The sequence below is a fragment of the Phoca vitulina genome, unplaced genomic scaffold (assembly GCF_004348235.1).
Source record: "Phoca vitulina isolate PV1807 unplaced genomic scaffold, GSC_HSeal_1.0 scaffold2, whole genome shotgun sequence".
In the NCBI taxonomy this organism is placed as follows: Eukaryota; Metazoa; Chordata; class Mammalia; order Carnivora; family Phocidae; genus Phoca; species Phoca vitulina.
Genome location: NW_022589705.1, coordinates 68,706,201 through 68,728,083, shown reverse-complemented (window position 1 = coordinate 68,728,083; position 21,883 = coordinate 68,706,201). Strand labels below are relative to the sequence as shown.

At 38.4% G+C, this 21,883-nt stretch overlaps 1 protein-coding gene across 6 annotated transcripts in view; it reads right to left on the bottom strand.

Moving 5' to 3' along the window:
- Positions 1-3,174: 3,174 nt before the first annotated feature.
- The window catches only part of FOXJ3 (forkhead box J3), a 190,886-nt gene continuing 172,177 nt past the window's right edge, over positions 3,175-21,883 (bottom strand). For all 6 annotated transcript variants that reach the window (XM_032431498.1, XM_032431484.1, XM_032431528.1 and 3 more), the window contains 4 exons: positions 18,777-18,878; positions 17,990-18,181; positions 5,432-5,539; positions 3,175-3,394 (listed from right to left, as the gene is read on the bottom strand). In XM_032431498.1, the coding sequence (XP_032287389.1) occupies positions 3,279-3,394; positions 5,432-5,539; positions 17,990-18,181; positions 18,777-18,878 (518 nt within the window). In that variant the 3' untranslated portion in view covers positions 3,175-3,278. The remainder of the gene's footprint in view (positions 3,395-5,431; positions 5,540-17,989; positions 18,182-18,776; positions 18,879-21,883) is intronic.

The window sequence follows — 21,883 nt, the reverse complement described above, 5'->3', positions numbered from 1 at the left end:
CTGGGTAAGCCACTATACCTCCGAGTTGTAACCACATTGTAAAATGAAGATAACAGTATCTACTTAGCACAGCACCTGGCACATGCTGAGCACTTTTACTGTTCTAAATGTTTAAATGCATTAATTTAATCCCACTACAACTCTAGGAGATAGGTATTATCCTCATTTTGAAGACACTGCAAATGAGGAAAATGAGGCTCAGAGACACTAAGTAGGTTCCCCAAGTTTATAGAGCTAGTGAGATATCCCTAAAAGCAGCAACACCTGGGACACAATCTCCAAGACCACAAGGACTGTCTCCAAGTTTCTGCGTCGGGACTGGCTCCAATCTTGTTCCCTCAATTGTAGCAAATGACACAGGCCAACTGGTGTTATAAATAGAGTTAACATAATATATTTATTTTAAGTGCCATTCATGCATATCAGTTCTGGCAGCAACAATCCTAATGACACTTGGGGTATTTCTTTACAGCACTAAACAGTTACAAAGAATGGGTGCCGTTCATCATAGAGGCAAAATATGAAATCGTGCAATAGCAAAATTGTAGAAACATTAAAACACTGACTGTCCGACAGCAGTACAGAGAGCAGATTGTGTTTGCACAAAAAGCCAATGCATTTTCATCACATATATACAATATAGATATGTACACATCACCCTCTGAATGAACAATATCAAAATACTCTATTCCATTTGAAATAATCCCCGGATTGATTCCCTCCCACTTCAAAGGACATCTGAGAGACATATATTTACAAGAACACACATGAATACATTTACATTTCAAAAAACTGCCACAAATGCCAGTCGGATTATTTTCCTGGACAGAGTACCCCCGTTTGATTACATGCATTTATTCTTCTTTTCCCCAAAAGTCTTCAATTTAAGCCCAAAACAGAACTTGCTCTGCATTAACAACTACCAACTGAAACAGCCACTAGAGGGGATGCTCTGCACCTCACCAGGTAGCTCTGGCTGGCTTAAGCCTACTGAGAAGGCCTGTCTTGGGCTCCCGGGCCACCTGCATCACAAGAGTGTGATGGGTCTTAGTGGAGGCTCTGCCTCCAGGGCCATTTGTGTAAGTTTAAATTCTCATAAAAATATTGATCACTGCAAATCAGTAAATGATTGCCAAATGGGAAATTAGCTTCACAAAATTTGTAAAAATCTTCATCAGTGGTTTCTACTCAAATCATTCAAGGTAAGACTGCATTCCAATACCCAAATTGTTTAAAGTGCACATTGCTACCCAAGCAATTTAAAGTTTCAAAACAGCTATTTTGGTATCTAGAAAACAGTGACTTGAGCAGACTATTGAAAGTCCTCCCTCCCCCCCATTTTTTCAAGTTTTTGCTCTGCAGGCTGCTATCTCATCTTGCCTCTGATCTGTGTAAGAGGGGCCTGTTGGCTGCCTTGCCAGAATCTTGCGATTTTCACTGATCCAAGGGGCTGGAACTGAGCTTCTTTTTTCATGCCAAGCAGGGTCCAAACAACAGGAACATAAAGCCCTTCCTTTCTCCCCAACCTCACCAGCCTTTACTATGGCTGGGTTCCCAGTGATTCATTAAAGGCAACACTCCATTAAAAAAAAAAGTACCCACACACGTTGACAAACACTCTCACATACACACATACAGAAACAAAGATGTCTGTTTAGTTCAAGTAGAGAACACTCAACCACATTATCACTAAGGCTAACTTAAGTGATTTAAAGCATAAAGATAGAGACTAGAGATGCTAAAAAGCAACCAGTGAGCAGTTATTAATCCTTGATTTGATGGAACATATCATTCCCCCATTATAACTGAAAGAAATTCTGCCTTTTTTATGGTCTAAAGAACCAATTCAAAATCTATTCATTTAAAAAAAAAAATCTCATTTCTGTTACTTTTATTATAAAACTAAGGCAATCAATCCATGCAAAGTAACTATAATACAAGATGAAACAAAAAAAAACAACTAATAAAAACCCCAACGAGGCACGCTGAGTTTCAAAGAAAGTAACCCAATGTCATGCATACACAGACACACAGGACAACAGAATCAGCAGACCACTTAAGGATATCTGCACTGAAGACTGAGGCAAATAAAATCTGTGTGTGGCTCTATCCTCCTTTCAGTGCTTCCTAAATGGAAAGAGAATAAGTGAGGAAACTTGCATTATAAACAGTGCCCTGTTGTTCTATTGCCCAAATGAACTCTGATTCGAATTCCAGAAAAATCCTATTTAGCTAATACATCTCAATCAGCAGGAATGCTAAGATAGAGAAATATACTCACATGGTAAAAGGAGCGACGATAAAGAGAACGACACGATCTCTCTGATTGTCTTGTCTGTAAACTCTTAAGAAAAACAATTCTGTGCTTTCAGACACCGCACTTCTCCTTAATGAACCTAACAGGAGCTGAGCATTCACAGAAGGCAGCAATAAATATTAAAATAACGCTTTTGAAAATAATAAATACATGAGTGAATATGGAGGCAACGATTTTGTTAAAGAGCCAAGCAATGCCCAGCTGCTAACTGATCAAATACATTTTAGAACTGTTATAATGCAGATTTCGGAAAACAGACATTGACGAAGTACAACATAAACTCCGCAATCCCCCAACCATCAAAACAAATTTGGTCAGTTCTTTATGCTGCTCAGGAAAAACATGCCCCTCTGGATTGTTTGGAGAGTATCAAACTCTGGGTTTTTTGACTTACTGAGTAGAACTCAATACCCACATTTCTGAAAAAGATTAAATAAGGGGAACTGGGCTTTGAAAAAATCTATTTCCTTTCAATTGCCTGTATCAGTTAAAAGCATCCTGCAGAAAATAGCCTAACAAGTAATAAAAACTCACAGTAACTTTCTTTTCAAGACGTAATAATCCAATTAGAAAAACTGAAGCCTTTCAGTAATTTTTGTACATATATTTACACATATGTATCTATAAACTGCTTGCAGCAAAATAGGCTCTGCCTGAAAAATCAGTCTGGCACTTGTGGTCAACATCAAACGGACACAAATATGCAAAAGCCGTTCAAATCACACAACAGTTAGGAGCTACACAGGGCAGCTGGCAGGGAGACAAACATGTAGTACTTGTCTGGGTCAGATAAAAGCAGTAAGTTATCCAGCTAAAATCTTTTTGATTGTCTTCAAAAGAAATTTTGACAACATCGGTAAAGTGATTAGCAACTTTGTTTTCTCAACTGGATTCTTTTCAACCTTTCCCTTCACTGCACAGAAAGGTGACACTGGAGTCTGGTGCCTTGCAGAAACAAGCTCTACACAATTGAATCCCAATCAAAGTCATCCTGGATGTCATCTGGAGGCAGAGAGCGCCGCATCTGGAAGGCTGCGGAAGGCATCATGTGCTGCTGGTTCATGGCTCCGTGATGGCCTGGAAGGAAGGAGGCGGTGTCAGTAGTGACTTGGGTAGAGAGGAAAGGAATAAATGAACGCCTACTGAGCACTTCCTTTGTGCCAGGCATTTGGCGCACATGATCTTCCTAATCCATTCAGAAGCCTTCACAGAGGTGGCTCTTATGATCCTCATTTTATAGATAGCAGGGCTTGGATTTAAGAGAATGGAGCAAGTTGCCCAAGGTCATACAGCTAGTAAGGGGAAGAGATTTGAACTCAGTTCACTTGACTCCAAAACCCATGCCTGTTTTGATTACACCAGGAGGCAGCAAGGACAGCATAAAAAGAACGCTGGAGTGCCCAAGTGCTGACGCAACCCTTTCTCTTGGTCTGTCCTTCATCAATACATGTTTCGGTAACATGAACTGGCTCCCATGAGAATGGTGATGGGAGAATGATGTCAGCGTACCAGTGAAGTCACACTGGGTCATCCTGAATTCTCACCAGCAAGTTAACTTTTGGGCCACCAAGTTAACAGTGGGTGAACACAGAACACCAATACAGCTGAGTGCAGGGAGGCCATGGTAGACCAGGGTGGAGAACAGGATGCCCACCCTCTCCACACTCCTCTTCTTAGATTACTGTGGCCATGTGCAGCTTGTGCTCCCCAATTTTGGTGCATTCTGCCCTTGTCTCCAAAGCTCTGACAAACACCCTTCCAAACCAGACTTTTTTCTTAAGTAATAATTTCTATTTATTTGCAGAATTCATTCTTTTATTAGGAATTAAACATATCCTTTTAATGTGGTGGAATTTTTACTGGATTATTGCAGTTTTGTTTGATTTGCTTGATCTGATTATAAAGTTTCAAGCAGCCTGAGGCTAATCTCATTTTTCTGATAAGCCCTGTAATTTTTAATGCACCATTTTATAAAATACTACAGTTTTCAATATATCACAGTATAGCAGAAATGCCTGTTTATTTATTTTTTAACTTATAAATTTCTTACTATGCACCAGGCACTAATTTAAGTGATTTACATCTAATCCTCATTGAATTCTCTTAACAACCCTAGAAATTAGGCAGTGTTATGAGCTCCCTTTAGCAGACAAGGAGGTTGACTAGGAAGTTAAGGCAGCTATCAAGTGACAAAGCACCAGAATGCAAACCCTGGGAATCTGGTTCCAGAGTCTGAACTACCATATTTTGCCACCTACAAGTTCCTGGTAAGTGCTGAGGACAGATAACACTTACTCCTCCCCGTTCATCCAAAAACAGGTCACTTGACCCCAACTCCTCCTTCACTACTATCTGGCACACACTTCTTTGGGGGTTTTAAATTCACATCTGCACATGACCTTTCTGTTCCTCAAGCAGCCTAAGTGGAGGGCAGTATGGTACATGAGAACAACAACGAACTCTGAATCCAGATATCAAGACCTGAGTCTTGGTTTGGTCACTTAGCAAAACGGGTGGCTCTGGGCAAGTTATCTCCACTCCTGAGCTGGCACTTCCTCATCTAGATCATCCTTAAGCTACCTTCCACCTCTAACCATGTGCCCGCCTTTGCTGCCCTGATAAATGTAACTTATCCTGCATTCAGGAACCCAGGGGGCACAGTTTATGAACTCGTAACTCCTGCAACTTACCTCCTCTGTTAAGAGACTTCCTCAGAAACTAGAGCTGGGGGGACGTCAGCAGAATGAATGGAGAATATACAGGAGGTAATCACAGCGGGTTCTTGAAGCCTGCTCAAGTCCCGTCAGAGTCAGAAAGCTTCAAAGATACCTAAGACCCCAGAACAAGCTCTATGCCCCTGGACCTCTTTAGAGAGGCAAGACAATAATTAGAATCACAGCATCAAAGAGACTCAGGTCATATGGTCCAAACAACAAGTGACACTTGAATCTCTTTGCCCAGTACTGAAGCCAAGTAACTGTGCAGACTGTCATTCCATCCTCCCTTACCAGGGAGCTCACTCCCTCCTGAACAGCCCTGCTCACGCTGGGACAGCTAAAGCTTTTTAACATTACACTCTGAGTAAGAACTGCAATACAACACACCCCAAATTACCTGCAATTGTCGTTCCTGGAGTGCTGAGTGCCTGTGGGATGTGAGGGTAACCAGGGGGCGGCATCACTGATGGAGGGAGATTTTGCCTGGAGTCTATGTACAAATTTCCTAACCAGATTGAAAAGCAGAATGAAGGAAAACATACTTAATAAATAAAACAAGTCAAGCATTAAAACCTTAATAAAATTATTACCTAAAACTAAATTAAGCAGGTAAGACGAGAAAAGAGAAAGAAAAATTACTCCTTTCAGATGCTAATAGCAAAGGTGGTGCCAGGCTGAGTGGAAGCACACTGATGCTAATTCTGGCATTGCCTCTTTCTGTCTGGAAGCCTGCAGTCAAGTTGTCTTTACTGTTGCTGTTACACACCTCACAACAGTTCAAAAGCATTTTCATATGTTTTATCATCTGAGCCTCCCACTAAGTCCAAAATGAGGGCAAGACAGGGATCATCCCCATTTTATGGATGAGGCAACTGAGGCTCAGAAAGACTAAGCTCACGTGCCCAAAGGCACATCAGTTTGACCAGCAACCAGTTCTCCTAGACCAAAGGCTCTTTCTGCTAACCACTGTCCCTTTCTCCCTGATTTTCTCACTTTCAAAGTAGACTGATTACCAAAATGAATGGAGGCACAAAGTGACAGAAAAATTTGCACAAATTTAAAAGAGCTATACCAAGTAAAGGTGATGAAAAATGTATTATTTAGAAGTGTGAAGATGGGAAACAGATCTTATTTGAATGGCATTTCTGAAGGTTCTTAAATTAATATATTTTCGTCGACAGGAGCAATTAAGTGTAACAGCTCTAAAATGTCAATTACACTGCATCCTATTGCGAAGTAGAAAGGGAAGAGAGCAAACATCCCATGCCCACCCCCAATTACTCCTGGGGAAGAAGAACCATAACACTGACTCACATTGTATGAAACATCTGGAATTCTGGAAAGGCTATTTCTCCCTTAGGTATTCTACTGTGTCACACTAATTACAATTGCATCTAGCAATGCTGTAATCAAACTAGAAAACAGCGACCATTTCCCAGAGGCAACTAAAAGATGTTCAAAAGTAGGAACACTCTATTTGGCTACTCACAAGTTTTTACCTGTCACTGGAATGTCAGACTGTCACGCTTAAAATAGCCTCTGAGACAGCCTAATTCAGGCCTACCTCTGCTCATGCAGATGAGTACATAAGACTGGAGAGAAAATGAGACAGAACCAGGGAACAGAACCCAGCACTTCTGACTTCCAGCCACTGCCTCCCAAGATGACATGCCTTTTTATAATGAAGTTTACAGTCAGAACTAAGCTCTTTGACCAATTTGCCATACTGAAGATTTAGGAAGAAAAGAGAGAAGAATTATATCAAGCTGTAGCTCTGGTATATTCTTAGAGGAAAAAACTATGATCAGCACCCCGAAGTGCTGATCAGCCTTCACATGAGTGGCCAGCACACCTTAAAAATTGCAGCAGGCTGGAGGGGCCAAGCCACTCTGAGTAATACGCTCACTCGTTCATCAATGACTTCTCAGCCTGTGTTATAAAATCTTAGCTCTCTACTCATCTGTAAGAGCTCAAATCACAATCAAAAGACAACTGATTTTTATGGAAATTCTGTTTTTATTTTTTTTTTTCATTTCTCTTTTTTTGGTAATTCTTACCTTAAAGGGGGAGTGAGGTAACAATTAGAGAAGAATTATGGGAATAAACAAGGATCACAGAAATAAATAGTCACCCATATTAAACAAATAGCCTAACTTTTTGAAATTCTGTCACATTCCTGACACTTTAATTTTCATATAGAAATTCTCATTACTCCTCTTTTTTTCTCATGTTCTCATTCTATTCTAAACAATGAGAGTCAACCTGGACTTTCTAAACAAGAAATTAACTTCCAATATACTTTTCAAGGACTTCTGAGATCCTACAACATTTAGAACACAGTTATGAAAATTTAAAAATCTAATCACACAATGTATTTATTGGAAGTGGACTCTTATTGAATGACCATTCATTAATTCATTCAAGAAGTTATTTTTGTTCCAGGCCTTGCTCTAGGCACTGGATAAACAAAAATGAAAAAACAAACTCCCTGTCTTTTTTTTTTTAAAGTAAGCTCCACACCCAACCTGGGGTTTGAACTTACGACCCCAAGATCAAGAGTCTCATGCTCTACCAATGAAGCCAGTCAGGTGCCCCAACAAATTCCCTCTTTTTGAAGCATATTCTCAGGCTGAGGGCAGCAAACAAAATAATTTAATATGTTATGCACGCTACAGAAAAAAATAAAGGAGGGAGAAGGGACAAACAGTGCTGGACAGTAAGTGCTATTTAAATAGAATGGTTAGGGAAGGCATCACTTGAGTAGGTGCTTTTGGAGGAAAAAAACGTGAACAAGATTAAGGACATGAGTGAGCCATGTGTCTATCTGGGAGAAGACCACTCTACACAGAGGAAAGAACAGGTATAAAAAAGGCCCTGATGTAGGTGGAGTGTGCCTGGTATGTTCAAAGAATAGCAAGGAAGCCACTGGTGTGGGAGCAGGGGGCTGAGGAGAGGGGAAAAGGATATAAGGTCAGACAGTAAAGGGGGACCAGATTGTGTGAGGCTATACAGGCCACAAAAAGACTTTGGTTTTTACTGAGAAAACTGGGCACCAATGAAGGGTTTTGAGCATAGAAGTGATCAGATTTCTGTGTCTTGTAAAAATCCCATTTATCCTGCAAAGTCCAGCTTCAAGCTGTCTTCCTCAACGAAGTTTTTCTATCTTCCCAAGACAGTTATAAGCCCTGTTCTCTTACTCCCACTGCTCTATGGCAGAAACACAGTCTTCATCACACCAGGCTACGAGCTCCTTGAGATTAGGGGCTATCTGGACTTATTTCTTCATCCCTACTGCCCAATACAGTCAGGCACAGAAAAAGTTTAAGTAAATATTTGCTGAATGAATGTACACCTACTCTTATTTAATGACCTTTAAGCTGAGCCCTCATTAAGAACAGCTAGAGGACTTAAACATTATTGGAACAAGACAAATTGTAAACACAGGTAAAACGATTTAGAAAGGAGAGACACCGTGTACTATAACATCCTTTTCTCCTTCCCTTCCCTCCCCTCTTCCACGCTAACACATTAGAACACCTCTAAGGAGCCCAAAGAGGTATCTACCAAAAGGAGAATCTTGAAGACAGAAATGACAAAAGTTTGAAGGGCATGGAGAGACTATATTCTGGGAGTCAAGATCTATACCCAAATGAACTTTGTAATTTTAGGCAAGTTGCTTTCTCTTCTGGATTCTTTCTAGTCACAGTTTGTGTGAGGCTATATAGGCCACAAAAACACTGGTCACAGTTTCCTTATCTGTTAGATAAAAGGATAAAATTAACAGCTCTCTGAAGTCCCCTCTTACACTCCATTTTGAATTTGTGGCAAAGATGTGCTGGGGGATAGAGAGACGGGAAGTGGGATATCTGAATAGATCTGATACAGAGGGATATGAGAAGGAGAGTAAAAGAATGATAGAAAGAGGCTTAGACTTAAAACAGAAGGAAGCAGGCTGGGCATGTAAAAAACCTGGGAGTCTATGAGAAGACATCAGTGGGCATGAAGTGATGAATACCTGCAGCACCAGTGCTAATCAGAGAAAGTGTTGACAAAAGCCAACATGGCTTGGCAGACCAAGGCTGGTAAAGTTCTTTTGACTCAGAAGGAAAAGATGAAAGGGGAAGGGGAGTTGGGAGAAGAATAAATATGAAAAATGACAGGTCTTCTGCCTTTTTTTGCTGTGAGTGGAGTAGCACTAAGAATCAAGAATGAGTTGTGGGGACCCTAGAGAAGGAAGGTGCTGGCAATAAAAAGGAAGGATGGCAGAAAAATTTAAAAGGATCACAGAGTACCAGATCCAAAGAAATCCAGGTCAAAGGTCAAGAAGAGATGACCACGGAGATCTAGTAACAAAGGGCTTTAAGAAATAATCCATGATCTCAGTCTAGAAAGAATCCACAAGAGGTGCTTGGCCACTCTCACATAAGACACCAACAGACGGTTAGTGCTTTTTCCATGACCAAGAGTGCCAAGTTCCAAAACCAGAAGGTACACTTGGACATTACTTAGAAATTTAGGCCACAAAATCGAAGAAAGTCTTGTTTCACCACAAAAGCTTTGAAATCCCAGAAAGGGGGAGCTACTGGCTAACATGTACAATGGCCCTTGAAACAGTCCTCTAAGACTGAGCTACATCTTCTTATCTTCCTAGAACTTTCCGATTTGCCGCAGGCAATAATCTATAAGCAACATAGGTACCCACCTCCACCCTTAACATTTTAAGGCTGGCTGAAATGATTTGAGATGATTTGGCAGAGAACATGGCAGCACTTAGAAGAGCTAACTTCATAATTTATTTTGGTTGAACAGGGAAAGAAAAGAAGAAAAGAAAACCAAGGAACAAAGGACAGAGGGATGGTAAGCCTCAGGGATTTAATGCAAGTTGGAAAAGTAAAAGTGATGTATCCTGAAGGGGACAAACTATGGGTTTGAAACCTATCAGAGGATCAAAGAAGATAAGCTGTCCATGTACAAGAAGAGATAAAAAGATGAAATGGAAGAAAATAAGTGAATATACATGCTAAGTTATACAGATCTTGATACTTAAAAAGGAATACAGGGAGGATTCTGAGAAGATGCTGGAGTAGGAAGCACCAGGAATCTGTCTCCCAACCTAGACAAAAATGCACTGGTAGAGTCTGCTACAACAGAAAACACTGGAATCTTTGGAACTTTGGAACTCTGTAAGTCTACTGACAGTTTGCAACTCGTAGAGGAAGGCTTAGATAATAAATTGCAGTTATTTTTGGTCAATTCCAGCTCTTAGTGCAACAGCAGCTACCTATCCCTCATCCCTACCCCCATGGCAGGCAGCTGTGCATGTGTTTCTGGAACAACTTACACAGCTTGCAGGAGCCAATGTAGGCAAAAAGGCCTCTGTTCTCCAAATACTTACGGATCTGTGCTCTGATCACAGAGATGCAGATGTAAAGGAAGGTGGTCATTGTTGAACCTTCCACCAATGCTGCAAGCACCTCCCCTCCAAATAAACTGATTTCCAGGAGTTATAAGGGGGCTACAACCCTCCTTTCCCTGCACTTTAATTTTTCTCTTTTTACACTTTCAGGAGGCAGACATTAAAAGCTAGGACATTGAAAAAGCTAGGAATTCCCTGTATATACTGGGAAAATTAGAAAGTGACTACCTATACCAAGAGAATAGCACAGATTCAGAGAAGACCTGAGAAGACCCTAGGGTGAACCTCAGCAGAAGGATACCTTGCAGCCATGAAGAAAACAAAAACAGGAGACAGAATAATTAAAAACAGCAAACCCTGGGGAAGGGACAGAATCTGGTTTCCACAGGTACCACACTGTTAGATTCAAATGTCTAGTTTTCAACAACAAAATCACAAAGCATACAAATAAACAGAAAAGTATGCCCTATTCAAAGCAAAAAAAATCAACAAAAATTGTCCTTGAAAAAGATCTGATGGCAGATTCACTACAAAGACTTTAAAACAAGTGCCCTGAAGATGCTCAAAGACTAAAGGAAGATGTGGAAAAAATCGTAATTACAATGTATGAGTAAACTGGAAATATCAATAAAGAGATAGGAAACCTAAAAAGAAATAAAGAAATTCTAGCACTGAAAATTACAATAATTGAAATGAAAAATTCACTACAGGATTCAAAGAAAAATCTGAGCAGGCAGGAGAAAGAATCAGTGAACTTGAAGATAGGAGAATGAAAATTATCAAGGCTAAGTAACAGAAAGAAAAAAAATTGAAAAAAATTAAACAGAGACTAAGGGACCTGGGGGACACTATCAAACAAACCAACTATGCATTGTGGGAGTCCCAGAAGAAGGAGGAATGGGACAGAAAGAATATCTGAAAAAATAATATCTGAAAACTTCCCAAATTTGATGAAAGAAGAATGAGAACATCCAAGAAGTTCAACAAACTCTTAAGATTAGACCCACAAGAGAATCACACCAAGGGACATATTATAATCAAATTTTCAAAAGCCAAAGATAAAGAGACAATCTTGAAAGGAGCAAGAGACAAGTGACTTGTCACACACAAGGGAGCCTCAATAAGATTATCAGCAGATTTCTCATGAGAAACTTTAGGAGTTAGAAGGCAGCAGGCCAATCTATTCAAAGTGCTAAAAGAAAAAGTATCAACCAAGAACTGCTATACCCAACAAAAATGTCCTTTTCTTTTTTTTTTTTTTTAAACTGTCCTTTTCAAGAGCGAGGGAGAAATTAAGACGGTTCCAGATAAACAAAAGCTAAAGGAGTTTGAAAAGACTAATATATTTTCTAAAAGTGATTAGTCTAGAAGCTAAGTATTGTTATAACTTTCATTTGTAACTCCATGTGTTGTTTTTTACATAATTTAAGAGACTAATGTATTTAAAGGAATTATTTGTATGTTTTGGGGCACACTATGCATAAAGATGTGATTTTTGTGACATCAACAACCAAAAGGAGTAGAGATGAAGCTGTAAAGGAGCTGAATTTCTTTATGTTATAAAAGTTACACTGATATAAATTCAAATTAGAATGTTATAACTTTAGGATGGTAAACCCAATCCCCGTGGTAACTACAAAGAGCTATGCAATATACACAAAAGGAATTCAAACATTTCACTACAAAAAGTCAGTGAAACACAAAAGACAAGAGTAATGCAAAAAATAAGGGACAAAAACTATAAAAAACTATAAGACATATAGAAAAGAAACAGCAAAATGACAGAAATCACTCCTTATCCGTAACTACTTTAAATGTAAAGGGATAGGGGCGCCTGGGTGGCTCAGTTGGTTAAGCGACTGCCTTCGGCTCAGGTCATGATCCTGGAGTCCCGGGATCGAGTCCCACATCGGGCTCCCTGCTCAGCAGGGAGTCTGCTTCTCCCTCTGACCCTCCCCCTCTCATGCTCTCTCTCTCTCTCATTCTCTCTCTCAAATAAATAAATAAAATCTTTAAAAAAAAAAAAATGTAAAGGGATTATGGGCGCAGTGGTTAAGCGTCTGCCTTCAGCTCAGGTCATGATCTCAGGGTCCTGGGATTGAGCCTCATGTCGGGCTCCCTGTTCAGTGTGGAGCCTGCTTCTCCCTCTACCTCTGTCCCCACCCTCCGGCTCGTGCTCTCTCTCGCTCTCAAATAAATATCTTTTTAAAAAATGTAAATGGATTAAATTCTCCAATCAAAAGAGAGACTGGCAGACTGAGTAACAACACATATCTGTAAGAGCCTCACTTTAGATCCAAAGACATAAATAGAATGAAAAGTGAAAGGATGGAAAAAGTAACCAAAAGGGAGTAGGGACTGCTATACTAGTATCAGACAAAATAGACTTTAAATCAAACAGGTTACAAAGACAAAGAAGGACATTACATATCAATAAAAGGTTCAATACAGAAAAAAGATGTAACAATTATGAACACTTATGCACCTAATAACAGACCGCAGCAAAACATGAAACAAAAACTGATAGAATTGAAAGAAGAAATGAACAACTCTACAATGATAGTTGGTGATGTAAATACCCCACACTCAATAATGGATAGAACAACCATATAGAAGTAAGGAAACTGAGGATTTAACACAATAAACCAACTAGATCTAATAGACAAGTACAGAACATTCTACCCAACAACAATGTATACACTCTTTGCAAGTGCACATAGGACATTTCCCAGGATAGACCATATGTTAGGCTCCAAATTAAGTCTCAACAGATTTTAAACAACAGATACACAAACACAAAGTATCTTCTCTGACCACAAGAGGATGAAGTCAGAAATCAGTAACAGAAGTAATACTGGAAAGTTCTCAAATTTGTGGAAATTAAACAAAAACAACGGATCAAAGAAGAAAATCACAAGGAAAATTAGAAAATGCTTAGAGACAAATGTAATCAAAACGTAACTTATGAAAACTTAGGGAAAACAGCAAAAGTAGTGTCAAGGGGGAAATTTATAGCTATAAACACATTAAAAAACAAGAAAGATCTCAATCAACCTAACTTTACAACTTAAAGACCTACAGAAAGAACAGAATAAATCCAAAGCTAGCAGAAAAAAGGAAATCATAAAGATCAGAGCTGAGATGAATGAAATAGAGAATAACTAAAATCAGAAATGAAAGTGGGGATGCTTCAACTGATTCTACAAAAAGTAGGATTTCCTCCCCCACCAATAAGGGAAGGAAATAGGATCATATGAGTACTATGAGCAACTGCACACCAACATATTAGATAACCTAGAGGAAATGAACAAATTCCTAAAACACAAAAGCCACCAAGACTAAATCACAAAGAAACAGATAATCTGAATACACCTAAAACTAGTAAGATTGAATCAGTAACCAAAAATCTCCCAACAAAGAAAAGCCCAGGACCTGATAGCTTCACTGGTGAATTCTACTAAATATTTAAAGAACTAACATCAATCCTTCTCAAACTTTTCCAAAAAACTGAAAGACAGAAAGTACTTCCTAACTCATCCTATGAGGCCAAAATCAGCCTGATACCAAAGGAAGACAAAGACACCTACAAGGAAACTACAGACCAATATCCCTTATGAACACCGATCCAAAAATCCCAAACAAAATACTAGCAAAATTAATTCAATTCTGTATTAAAAGGATTAAACACCATGATCAAGTGAGATTTATTCCTGGAATATAAAAAGATGGTTCAACATATGAAAAGTGATCACTGTAATACACCGCATTAACAGAATGAAAGGGAAAAAACCTACATGCTCATCTCAATTGATGCAGAAAAAGTAACTGACAAAAGTCAACACCCTTTCATAATTAAAAACACTCAACAAAATATGAATAAAAGAAAACTACCTAAACATAATAAAAGCCATCTATGACTATCCCACGGCAAACATCATGCTCAATGGTGAAAAACTTGAAAGCTTTTCTTCTAAGACCATGAACGAAGCAAGGATGTCCACTTCTATTCAACATACTGGAAGTTCTAGCCAGAGCGATTAGGCAAGAAAAGGAAATAAAAGGCATCCAAATCAGAAAGGAGTAAGCATATTTATCTCTGTTCACAGATATGATCTTATATGTAGAAACCTCCAAAGATTCCACCCCCAAAATAAACAAATTGTTAAAATAAGTAAATTCAGCAAAGTAGCAGGATACAAAGTCAGCATGCAAAAATCAGTTCCATTTTTACACAATGAACAATCTGAAAAGGAAATTACAGGAACAATTCCATTTACAATGGCAATAAAAAACACTTAGGAATTAATTACAGAGGTGAAAGACTTGTACAATTAAAACTACAAAAACATTGCTGAAAGAAATTTAAGATGAAATAAATAAATGGAAACACATCTCATGTTCATGACTAGAAGACAATATTGTTGAGATGTCAATACTCTCCAAAGTGATCTACAGATTCAATGTAATCCATATCAAAAATTCCAGTCTTTTTTTTTTTTTTTTTTGCAAAACCAGAAAATCCCATCCTAAAATGTATAGGGAATCTCAAGAGACCCTGAACAGCCAAAATTATCTTGAACAAGAACAACAAAGCAGGGAGACACACATCTTGATTTTAAAGCTTACTACAAAAATATAGTAGTTGAAACAGTGTGGTAATGGCATAAAAACAAATAGTATACACTGCAATCAAACAGAGAACCCAGGAATGAACTCTTGCATATATGGTCAAATGATTTTTGACAAGGGTGTCAAGACCATTCTATGGGGGAAAGGAAAGTATTTTCAGCAAATGGTGCTGGGAAAACTGGGTATCCATATGCAAAAGCATGAAACTAGACCCGTATCTAACACCACATACAAAAAGTAACTCAAAATGGGTTAAAGACTTAAATGTAAGACCTAAACTATAAAATTCTTAGATGAAAACACAGGGCAGGAGCTTCATGACACTGGATCTGGCAATGATTTCTTGGATAGGATACCAAACTCATAGGCAACAGAAGAAAAAATAGATGAGTTGGACTTCCTGAAAAATTTAAAAATTGTGCATCAAAAGACACTATCAACATAATAAAAAACAAAAGAATGAAAGAAAATATTCACAAATCATGCATCTGATAAAGGGTTAATATCCAAAAAAATAGAGAACTCCTAAAACTCAGCAATAATAAACCAAACCAGATTAAAAAATGGGCAAAGGACCTGAACAGACATTTCTCCAAAGATGATACAAAAATGGCCAATAAGTAGATGAAAAGATATTCAACATCACTAATCATCAAGGAATGCAAATCAAAACTACAATGAAATACCACCTCACACCCAGTAAAACAGCTACTATTTTTTAAAAAAGAAAGAAAAGAGAAAAAAAAAATAATGTTGACAAGGATGTAGAAAAACTGGAACCCTTATGCACTGTTAGTGGGGATATAAAATGGTAGAGCCACCATAAAAAACAGTATGGTGGTTCCTCAAAAAATGAAACACAGAATTACCATATGATCCAGCAATTCCACTTCTGGGTATATATCCAAAAGAACTGAAAGCAGGGCCTTGAAAAAATATTGGTGTGAACATGATATTCACAATAGCTAAAACATGAAAGCATCCCAAGTGTTCATCAACAGATGAGTATATAAGCAAATGTATATACATACAATGGGCTAGTACAGAGCCATAGAAAGGAAGGACATTCTAACATATGCCACAACATGGATGAAGACATGCTAAGTGAAGTAAGCCAGTCACAAAAAGACAAATACTGTAGGATTTCACTTACATGAGATACACAGGAGTAGTAAAAAATCAGAAACAGAAAGTAGGATGGTGGTTGCCAGGGGCTTGGCGGAGGGTCAGGGGGACAGGGGTTAGAATGGGTGTGGGGGGGTATTGTTTCATGAGTACAGAATATCCACTTGACAAGATGAAAAGAGTTATGGAGATGGATGGTGATGACAGTTGTACATTATGAATATATTTAATACCACTGAACTAGATACTTATGGATGACTGGGATGGTGAATTCTATGTTACATTTTATAATAAAAAATTTTTTTTTCAAAGGGTATATATCCGAAAGATACCAAAAAGGAAGTGAGTGAGTGAGAGAGAGAGGGAGGAAGAGGGAGAAGGAGAAAGGAGCTTAAGAGTCACCAAAAAATAAAGTACCTCCAATATGCCAAGCAATGAATGAGGCTCTTGCATGGATATAATTTATGAAATGAACTAAGTCACCAAAATCAAACAGCCACTGAGAGTTTCAAGTTAGGTAAACTATTCAAATGGAAGCGGCAAAGATGATGGAAGATTCCTATCAAAAGACACAGGTGGCTCAGTCGGTTAAGTGCCCAACTCTTGATTTTGGTCATGTTCTCAGGGTTGTGGGATTGAGCCCTGAGTCAGGCTCCACACTCAGCAGGGCATCTGCTTGAGATTCTCCCTCTCCCCTACCCCCCCCCCACTTGCACACTCTCTCTCGCTCTAAAATAAATAAATAGATCTTAAAAAAAAAAAAAAAAGAAAAAGACACAGAAATAAAGATTTCTCAAAAAGAAAGATCCAGCCTGGCTGGGGGTCTTGAGAATGTGGAAAGACCAAATATGTGAAATAAGCTAGGATAATGGTTGAAGAAAGCCACGCAGGAAAGAAAAAGACTTAAAAATGCATCATATGTAAAACCAAAATAATGAACAGAAAATAAGTCAACTTGGAGATAAAAGTTTGCAAGAACTTTTTTTTTAAGATTTTATTTATTTATTTGACAGAGAGAGAGACAGCGAGAGAGAGAACACAAGCGGAGAGAGTGGGAGAGGGAGAAGCAGACTCCCCACTGAGCAGGGAGCCCGATGCAGGGCTCTCGATCCCAGGACCCTGGGATCATGACCTGAGCCATAGGCAGACGCTTAACGACTGAGCCACCCAGGCGCCCCAAAAGTCTTGCAAGAAATTAAATGAAAAAGCACTTGGATATTAAATACCTACAGAATGAAAAGGTGCTGCAATCAGAGTAAAAGAGATGGCTACAAGGGTAAAGAGAAAAGGAAGAAAATGAGATGAAAAATACAGAGCATGAATTTCGAGTCCAGAGTAAAACACCGACAAGACTATTTACCATTACTGTACTCTTCAAGTAAACTCTGAACTTTAATCTTAACATTCTTAGAAGATATATAAAATAAGACCTGTTGATTTTCATTGGAAGTCTAAACAAATTTAAATTAATATAATTTTGTAACTATGTTCTTATAAAAATGTAAGTATCTTTAAAACATTTAATTCTTGTTTGAGAACTTAAAAGGTTAAAGATCACAAAGGAAAGTCAATCAATAAAATAATCATAGAAATCATGACAGAAAAAGTCTCTTTACCTCAATTTCTCTAAAATATACCTTTTATATATATGTTATTTTACTTAATTTCTTAGAAATAAAAAGATGTAAATGGATTAGTCACCATTAACAACATACCAAATTGCCTCACTTACTAAATTTTACACAAATGAGAAAGAGAAAATCAAGAAGATAATTAAACCCATACCTGTTCCAATGTGTTGGGAAGGTTTTGTTGGATGCATGGCACCATGACAGACATTTTGCTGAACATTACTCTGTGAGTGGATAAGGCCAGTTTGTGTAAAGAACTGATTAAGAGAAGAACAGAGATCAGCAAATTGAACCTGATCCAAAGACCAGTTCTTGAGATCTGCCTGTCTCATACTCTCCATCAAACCTATGAGGAAAGCATTAGAAATACAGTTAGCATCGTTTGTTCTACAACACTGCAAGGAAAATAAAGACACAATTTTTTTTCAGCCCTCAAAATTTCCACTGGTAGTGATTTACCATGCAATGAAGAATGATATTTAAAAATTATTCAGGGCGCCTGGGTGGCTCAGTTGGTTAAGCGACTGCCTTCGGCTCAGGTCATGATCCTGGAGTCCCAGGATCGAGTCCCGCATCGGGCTCCCTGCTCGGCGGGGAGTCTGCTTCTCCCTCTGACCCTCCTCCCTCTCATGCTCTCTGTCTCTCATTCTCTCTCTCTCAAATAAATAAAAAAAAAATAAAATCTTAAAAATTATTCAAAGCCTAATTACTTCTAAATGTGGCCAAACTTCTTTCAGAACTCTTACCTCTGATCCTCTGCTCCATCAATTGACTGAAAGACTTAATCATGAATTTTGCAATGTTGTTTTTAAGTGTACTACTAACTACAAAAGAAACACTATATAAGGAGATATTTATTTCTACTACAAAGAAAATTTTATCTATGAGAGAAAAAGGGATCATGTATTTTTGGTTGTAGGTCGGAAAGAATCCATACTCACCTTGGAACTGTGAAAGGTCTACATCTGACCAATTAACACTGCTGGCAATCCGACAACTTTCTTTTAGCATATCAAGTGTTGCATACCAATCATTTGAAACACCTATAGAAATAATATCGACAGTACGTAAATCTTGGATAGTCAAAGTTTGAAGTATATGGTACGGGGAAGACAATGAGCTGGGCTTATTCCTACACTGATAGATCCCCATCCAGTTTTACAAATGGATTCACACCCATCATATCATGTGCTGGGGCAATTGTCTCTGTGAAACAGGCAAGGGGTCTTATTTGGGGTCTTATTTCTCTTCATTTTATAAATAAAAAGAAACTGAACCCAGAGAGGTGGCATAACGTAGCAAGGTCACTATGATGAATCTAAACCTTGAACCCGGTGCTTCTATGCTCCAGTCTGACAGCTTACAAATTGCCCTATCACCTTATAAGGTCAAACTTGATTACCGCTTTTTACATTTGTATAGTACAAATGAATGACCAGGCAGGGCAAGTCAGGCAAATCAATACATCCTCCCTCCCCACTACATGAAGTTCATTTTCCTGTCTTGTTATGACATTAAGAGATACGTTCTTTATAATTCAGAGGCAGGTTCACATTTAGAAGTAACACACAGTATAATTTAAAGCACTGACTTAAGGGAGGCAAATTACATTGTACAGCAAGAGGACAAATTTCTTACAAGGCAACCTTAAGAGAGAGAAATGCCTTAGCACAGTCCTCCTGGCAAAGTACCAAAAGAAAGGGCTGAGACATCTCTAAGAAATGCTGATGAATCCAAACCAGGGCATTTCTAGTCAGGAATAGTATCCTCTGGTGTGGTATCATCAGGAGGGTGAAGACTCCACAGTCTGTATGTCAGCAAAGTGGTCACCACTCAGGGGCATGGGGTTTGAGCTGCACTCAGAGATAGTGCTGAGTAGAGGAAGAAAATCCTCCATTCAGTGACTGCTGCACAAATTATTCTGTTATCAGAATCACCCCTGGATGGATGAAGGTAAGAACTAATAAAAAGGATTTTTTGCTACATTACAGATAACTCTGTATCAACTATTGGTTACTTGATTTACAAAAATCTGCCAATTATGGATTTTTTTCAAACAAACAACGAACCAGAGACAACATGACTCTGCCCCTAGGCAACTCATAATTTAGGGAGAAATTTGTTGGGGAAAAATAAGTAATGCTCCAGTGAGCCACATTCAAGTCTATGAAACTTTCAAGTCCATTACCTATAATAAATGTTGACTTGGCAATACAAAGCAATCTCTGCAAGACCCACTCAGTAAATGTTTACTCATTTTAGTCCTTTTGGAATTACTGGTGTTACAGGCTTTGAAGTCCTGACAGGCCAGGATATAAACTCCAATTCTACCACTTATTAGCTCTGATCTTGAGCAAACTGCTTAACTTCTTTGAGTTACACTTTTCCTATCTATTAAATGTGGCAATTTATAGTTGATTTGGGAGAGTAACAGGAGATGATGTATCTAAATTGCCTATCACATAATGGGAACTCAAAAAACTGTTTCTTCCATTCCTTCCCTATTAAAGACAACCTGCTTAGTCTCATCTTATAAATGAGAAATTTATAACTCAAAGAGATTATCACAGCCACAATGATTATTCCCAACTCCCCCAGGTGAAAAGCTATTTTCCTTCTCTGATAAGCTACCATTGGTATAACAACAGGCCACTAAGAGCACATGATGGATTGTTTTCAGCTGTTTTCACCTGGCAATCATTAGACTTAATAGAAAGGTATGACCAGAGCATCAGACTTCCACTGACACCAAATCTCTACAATCATTAGTCAATCCTTAAAATCATATTAAGAACAAGCTTAACTTTCTGAAGAGTGTACTGACATTAAAAGGTAGGCAGTAGTGTAAGTGATCTAAGACAGAGAAAGCCAAATATCACATGATCTCACTTATATGTGGAATCTGAAAACAAAACAAAAAAGAAACAGTCCATTTTTAAATACACAGAACAAATGGGTTGGGGGGAGGAGGTGGGCAAAATGGGTGAAGAGGAGTGGGAGGTACAGGCTTCTAGTGATGGGATGAGTAAGTCACTGGTACAGAAGGTACAGCATAAGAAACAGTCAGTGTCATTTTAGTAGTAGTGTATGGTGACACACAGCTACACCTGTGAACACAGCATAAAGTACAGAGCTGCTGAATCACTGTGTTGTACATCTGAAACTAATGTAACATTACGCATCAACTATACTTAAATAAAAAAAAATTTTTTTTAAGGTAGACAATAGTGACTAACACTAAGTAAAAAAAGGGGGGGGCTATACTTGTACCTTTTTCTCTAGGTTAGACCTAAAAATAATTTCAAGATGTTTTAAGAGACTTTCCATCAAGAACTATACCCAATTTTCAACTTTACTCTAGAACCTACTTAGAATTATTAACTGCGAAAACAAAATTGTGAAAAGAACTTAATAAATTTCAAATACCCTGATACGCATTTTTGTACCTTATGTAATTCTCCCCAAAATATTGTATTATTTTTCCACTTTGTAAAAAAGGAAACAGTTTCAGAAAAACTTAAGCTTTATAGCAAAGTCAGAATATTAAGAGACAGTATGCAGTATCTAAAGATCATTTCCAACAGGAGTTTAATTGCCTGAAATAATGATCAATTTTAATTGGCAAGAACTAGCACCATCGAGCATTTAGAAATTGTCCCTCCAGGATAAAAATCTCATCAGTGATTTGGTTGGTAAGTGGACAGCCAAGTAAGCTAAGGGAAGGATCTGTATATGTTCAACTCCAAAGGGCCCCATTCACCTTGCAGTCTATGTTGGGGGCACCCCTGGGAGTTCTGCAGTGCAGATGCCTGGTCTGTGAGCAATGTCAGTTAAGCATCTCGCCAGAAACCATCAAGACCTAACTTAAGAGCAACAGATTTTTTAAAAACCAGGATATGAAGAATATTTTCTTCCTTTGCAATCTATCTTTCTAAAATGAGATCCTGGGCAGGAATAAGCAAAGAAAGGAAGAGTGGGAACATTTTCTGAATATTTATAAGGCAAGGTACCAGACGAGGCACTTCCTATTGCATTCTCAATGCGATCA